This window comes from Triticum dicoccoides, chromosome 6A (assembly GCF_002162155.2).
Source record: "Triticum dicoccoides isolate Atlit2015 ecotype Zavitan chromosome 6A, WEW_v2.0, whole genome shotgun sequence".
Classification (NCBI taxonomy): Eukaryota; Viridiplantae; Streptophyta; class Magnoliopsida; order Poales; family Poaceae; genus Triticum; species Triticum dicoccoides.
This window is the reverse complement of record NC_041390.1, coordinates 333,882,383-333,888,505: the sequence shown is the minus strand read 5'-3', so window position 1 is coordinate 333,888,505 and position 6,123 is coordinate 333,882,383. Positions and strand designations below refer to the sequence as shown.

The 6,123-nt window shown below is 40.3% G+C and overlaps 1 protein-coding gene across 1 annotated transcript; it reads right to left on the bottom strand.

The window, feature by feature from the left end:
• Positions 1–914: 914 nt before the first annotated feature.
• On the bottom strand, positions 915–5,803 carry LOC119319126 (fimbrin-5-like). Its single transcript, XM_037593620.1, has 15 exons — positions 5,653–5,803; positions 5,327–5,555; positions 5,049–5,222; positions 4,695–4,942; positions 4,403–4,574; positions 3,603–3,641; positions 3,408–3,482; positions 3,209–3,325; positions 2,762–2,973; positions 2,372–2,524; positions 2,101–2,300; positions 1,846–2,003; positions 1,664–1,760; positions 1,494–1,585; positions 915–1,361 (listed from the first exon to the last, which is right to left on the bottom strand). Exons 2-15 carry the CDS (start codon positions 5,408–5,410, stop codon positions 1,107–1,109), a joined length of 2,076 nt encoding a protein of 691 aa, XP_037449517.1. The 5' UTR covers positions 5,411–5,555; positions 5,653–5,803; the 3' UTR covers positions 915–1,106.
• Positions 5,804–6,123: the final 320 nt, after the last annotated feature.

The following is a 6,123-nucleotide window of genomic DNA, read 5'->3' as shown; positions in this document are numbered from 1 at the left end:
GTAGAGAACTTGACACTTAACTTAATTAAAATGAATCAACCGCGTGTGTAGCCGTGATGGTCTCTCTTCGGCGGAATCCGGGAAGAGAACACGGTCTTGTGTGATGCTTGAACGTAAGTAGCTTCAGGATCACTTCTTGATCACTTATAGCTTCTCGATCGTGCGTAACTTCTCTTCTCGCTCTTATTTGCGTATGTTAGCCTTCATATATACTTGGTTCTTGCTGCAGCTCCACCTCACTACCTTCTCCGACCCATAAGCTTAAATAGTATTGATCTCGCGGGTGTGAGATTGCTGAGTCCTCGTGACTCACGGATACTTTCAAACAGTTGTAGGTGCCGACGTGATCAGTGCAAGTGATGCTACCGAACTCAAGTGGAAGTTCGACGAGGATTCGGGCCGTTACTATGTTTCTTTTCCTAATGATCAGTAGTGGAGCCCAGTTGGGACGATCGGGGATCTAGCATTAGGGGTTGTCTTCCTTTATTTTGGTTCCGTAGTCGGACCTTTGATTGTACTTTGGATGATGTATGGATTATTTATGTATTGTGTGAAGTGGCGATTGTAAGCCAACTCTTTATCCTTTTCTTATTCAGTACATGGGATGTGTGAAGATTACCCCTCTTGCGACAAGCCTACCATGCGGCTATGCCTCTAAATCGTGCCCCGACACGTGGGAGATATAGCCGCATTGTGGGTGTTACAACTGGTTAATGGGTGCAACCGATGGAAGATGATAGCACATGCTATATTCAACCGGTTTGGATGGTGATCACATAACATGATAGGAGTCTAGGGCCCTAGTCCTTTAATTCATACCGGTTGTGGCATTGCGGTTTTTTATTTTTCTTCACTCCTTTTGTGAGTTGTAATACTTTAAAGACCTTGTGATATTCTGAGACTTTTTTAATAATATGGTTGCATGCATCGTTCAGATGCAAGAGACCAGGGCAAGCCTCCTTTTCCAAAAAATATAAGAGTAGAAGCTCATCACTGCGCATTTGCACGCAAAGAGTAGATCAAAACTAACTTCCTGCGCTGTCGTTTGCTATCCCTCCCGTACTGAAACCACCCCCTGCCCTGATGTGGTCAGGTCGGATTTTATTTTAGGCACCATCTTCAAGGCTTTCTTCTCCTTTTTCTTCTTCTACTTCTGCTTCTGCCTCTGCCTCTGCCTCCGCTTCTGCTTCTGCTTCTAATTCTTCTTCTTCCTCTTCTTCCACCTCCTCCTCCTCCTCTTCTGGGAGAGCTTCTTGTGACGCTGCGGATCCTGCTGGCCCGGGGCCTTCGTAAGGTCCATGCTTCTGCAGACTCCAGTACATGATGCTTGCTGTAAGAGTGAGGATCATCTTGGGATTTACCTGACATAACAAAATGAAAAAGGCAATGTCACTGTTTGATCCATGACTGGCCCAATGTTACTGTTCATCCCTGTAAAAAATGTCACTGTTCATCTCTCAAGTTAGCGCGACAAACAATTTTTCATAGGCTACCTCCATTATGTCCTCTGGCAACCAGAACACGGTGCACCCGAGTTTCCTAGCAACAGTTATGATGTATGTTGCATTCATCTTCTTCTCATCATCTGCAACCACAAAAGCAAATGACAACGGAAATGCGAAAAATCTGAAATTGACTCTGGAATCAGAGCAAGGGTACACACCATCCTCCCCCTTCTTCACCATATTCCAGTCAACAACTCTACTTTGCACAACGCTTAGAAGATCCAGGAAGAACATCCCATTTGATAAGCTTTTATCCTAGAGAATCAATCAACACACTTGCTTAAGGCCATGGCCATGACAACACAAGTTAAACTTTAATAAAATGGGAATGTCGATCAACCTTGAAGCTTTCGATGTGAGATGTTTTTCCTGATTCCTTGACCTTATTATTCGCCCAGATCAGAATGTCAGCATCTGTAATCTCTTTGTCTTTAGAGTGGGATCTCAAGTTCTTTAGCAGTTGTAGGATGCTGGTCCTCATGAGTTGCCACAGGAAAGCTGACAGGGTATTATTTGAAATCAAATACTACACAGAATTCAAGATTAGAAACTGAAATAAGATCAACTAAAGCATACGCGGGGTATATTTTTTTACCAAGGATTAGCTTCTTGTTTCCTTGAACAATATCATTTCCTGCTACATTCACAAGAGAAAAATTTAACTCCTTCCCAATTCTGATAACCTGATTGCAGTTCTCAACCTTCCTAAATGGCATGATAATTGGAGGTTTCGATGCTTGTTTCCAGATAACTGATCCTGGAGAAATTTTGTCAAGCACCTCCAGAAGAACCCATCTGGAAATGAACTTCTGTTAGATGACAAAAATATATTTCAAGGCGAAGCTGCTGGTGGAAATGGGACAAACCCGGTCCTAACATCCTCAAATAAATTATTCACGTAAGTTGCAATTCCAAGACTGTTGATCCACAAGCGAAATGCTCTCTCTTCCCTCGATGCTTCAACATCATCCGGAGTATCTTGGACGGCACGAGCCACGTTGTTCGATGATAGACCGTTTCTGCACAGGTTTAAAATCATTTCATAATGCAATATGAATTAACCTGGACAAAATGTTTGAAACATCGACATTTCCACAGTTGTATAGCTGTTTTGATTTATTTGTGTTTTAAAATAAAAATAACAGGTGGAACAAATCCTCACAAACTGATGACATTTCTATTAGTTTCTTGCATTGCATACAACCCTAAGTGGCAAAACCGATTTATCAGAAGAGAGGACAAGGAGAGATCAGTACCTTTGCTGGAATATCTGTGCGACAAATGCCAAGTTGAGATTTGCTGAACCCTCATTAATATCTTTAGATGTTACATATCTTGTACAATCAAGCTTTTCGGCAGTTTCAAGGACTTTCTTTGCCCTTTCTTTAGGATCTGTAGTTTCTATCATGGTTGTTGAGCTATGCTCGGGAGCAAGGGCGCTGAGAAGGTAAGCATACGCTTCACCATCCTGCAAATACATCATACGATATAGCATAATGAAATCTTTTGCATTAGCATTTCTGAAAATGTCGTCAATATCATAGAATGATTTAACGGATCTATATAAACATGCCATAAAAGTCAGTGTTTACTCCAAGCAAAAACAAAAGTCACAGTATTTACCATCGATATGAAAAAATTGCCTAGTGGTTGTGCATTTTTCAGGTGTTTTTGTGTAATATCCATACAATTGATATACATACCTTAACATCAGTAGAGAAATTTGTTACAGTTTTTTTGTACCCTGCTTTCTTGATATGAAAGTTCATCCATTTGAGCAACATCTTGTCTGGTGCTAAGGTGACAAGCTCCTCTGCTTCCTGTATAACATCATGTAACATAATTATCCAGACTTTGCTAATGCACAAGCATGTACATACAAGTTCTCTTGATGATTTGAACCTTGCTGTTATCACCAGCCACCAACTCCAACAACTGAGGTGTATTCTTCAGATTCAAATTTGCTAAGAGTTGTATCTGAGAGAAGTCCAACGAAACAAATTAGAAAGATAGCATTCATCAATGTTCTAGGTAACACTATATTGTTGAAAAATTATTTAGTAACTAACTCAGTAATGGTGGTTGTAGAAAACACACCTTTATGATTTGGGATAGCAAACCAAGAACTAGATGAGGCTGAAAAAGGAAAAATACTTCAGCAGTACAAAGTAAAATGATTTAACAATAATAAATATATTGCTACGAATCTTTACTCTCACATAAAATGTGAGTTGGCGATAGTACCCGATATCCCATCAGATATTTTTCTACCATCCTAAAATTCTAAAAATCTAACTTATTAAAATACGAGCAGGCTTCCAAGAATTTAATAAATTAAGCATGCTCTCGTTTCCACCTTCCTAAAAAACCTGTAACAACTAAGAAAACTAATTGAGACACAAAAAAAACAAAAGCTTGTATTTATATAAACAATTTAACCACCTCCTTGAAAAATCTCCAAGTAAAAATGGAGCTGAGAACTAATGCTTGCAGAGACATTATATATAAATCATTCTGTGAACTGGACGAGGCCGATGACAAAGCCTTAACACGACCGGCTATGTTTTTATCCGTTGTAAAGCACAGTTATGTTTCTAGTAGTGATATGTAACATTTTTCTGTCCAAGAATTTGTCAATACCAAAAAAAGTTAAGAGCCTCAAAATATAATACTCCCCAAAGATTCATTTAATAAAATGTACAACTGCGTACATTGTGCAATTCAAGATATGCACAACCTAGTCAAGAAATGTCATTATATATCTACCCTTCCCTGAAAACCAGCTCAACTTCTGTACTGTTTTGCTAGTTCAAACTTAAATAGGAACAGAAGGAAAAGAAGAACTTGAGAAATAGAGTAATAAACTGTGTTGATGCAATAAAAATATAGAAACGTACTCTAGCTTCAATCAGATCCTGTGTCCCAATGTTAACAACAGTACAACCAATGGCCTTGGCAGAGTTGAGACAAAGAGTGTGGTTCTCATTCCTCTCCCATGGATTCGGTTCCTTCTTTGTATTGATTGCTCTCTCGTCTATTGTGCCGGGAACAGCAACATTGATCAACTTGCTGATTCAGTATTAATAAGGTAAGGGAATAACTACCTTAGAAAATTTGTTAACAGAAATCAAAATTAAGAGATGCTATGGTACTAAAAGAATACTGTGAGCATTTAAAAGAACATCTCACCAAAGTAGAACACCATCCCCAATAAGATTAAATATATCGTTTGATGCTGGATCCAATGGCAAGAAATTCTTCAGGAAAGGGTCCTCCCCGAGAAAATTATTGATATGATTGACATAAGAAGTTTTTTCAGACTCATTAATGACGTGCAAGAGAGTAGTGGTGGATGCCTTCAAAAATGACACTGATCCCTTCAATTTCTTTTTGCCTCCTGATTTGCTGGCTCCCTTTTCTTGAAGATTTAAGTACTCCTAACATATTGCAAGATTGTACAGCTCATCAAACAAAAACAAAAAAACTCATACATAAGTGAAAATGTGGAATCAACAGAAGGTATGCCAAGATGATCGAATGTACCCTAAGGAATGGCTCAAATTCGATTGACTGGTCCATATCGGGGTAAGACTCGCTCAAAAAACTTGTGATCTCCTCCTCAGTCAGAACCTCTTGAATGCCCCTAAGCTTCTCCATTACCGGCGGCAAATCTTTTATAGTTACCTGCTCGGCATCCGATCTCTTTGCGGAAGTGAACTATACCGTGGAACATAAGAGGTAGCATTGTGATTACACAATTATGAAAAGGAAACAACACGATTTTTCAGAAAGCATCAAGAATGGCCTCAAGGAGTGCTTACTTTTGTTCGGAGCGTTCGGAGCTGCACTTGGGTGAACTGGTTCTGGAGCCATGGATCAGAGACAAGAACACCAACGCTAGACATTGTCTTCCGAATTCAGTTTCACTCTCGTGCTAAATTAATTCTTGCACCAATTCAGCAGTTATTGAGACCTAGAATAAAGATAGTCCAACCACGACCTTGAATCGCTAGGACTAATTAGCACCAACCTCTCTGATCAAATTCAGCACTGTGTTTGCAGTATATGCATCAAGAAGAATAGGACCAAAACTGATGGAATTATTACACTTGCGGGAAAAATACCCCCCCAACGGATCGTCACCAACCTTTGCGATGAAAAATTCTTTTTGAAAGGGTTTGATCTTCGTTCTTCCTGTCTTCCTTCCTCCAGCACCCGAAAAATATTCACTCCGCATGCATTGCTCCCATCTCTGCGGCGGACCCCAAGAACTGTGGGGAAGCGAACGTGTGGTTGGATTGCAGGGAGCCATAGGATAGGAAGAAAAAGGGAGAAGCTAAAATGGTGCCTCCTTTTTCAGCCTCCCGCAGATGCCTAGAATAGAAAAGTAGATAACTAATCTTAGAACGTGAAGCTTCCACTCCTCTTCTCCCATGGAGACGACGGAGGAGTGCCATCTCTCTCTCTCTCTCTCTCTCTCTCTCTCTCTCTCTCTCTCTCTCTCCCTCTCTCTCTCCAACATGCTCATCTTTCACGGGTTTGGACGGCTCTCGGATTTTTCTCGCCGCGGGCGTAATAGCTCTTGCCTACAACGTGGAGTAGAAGATTTTTCTATGAT

What these genes read in the sequence shown, in the direction of transcription:
- LOC119319126 (XM_037593620.1), bottom strand. Translation starts at nt 5,410, where the DNA reads ATGTCTAGCGTTGGTGTTCTTGTCTCTGATCCATGGCTCCAGAACCAG. An exon ending in GGGGATGGTGTTCTACTTTG is followed by an intron (nt 4,575 to 4,694) that starts GTGAGATGTTCT and finishes ATACTGAATCAG; the next exon opens with CAAGTTGATCAATGTTGCTG. An exon ending in TGCCAGAGGACATAATGGAG is followed by an intron (nt 1,362 to 1,493) that starts GTAGCCTATGAA and finishes TTGTTATGTCAG; the next exon opens with GTAAATCCCAAGATGATCCT.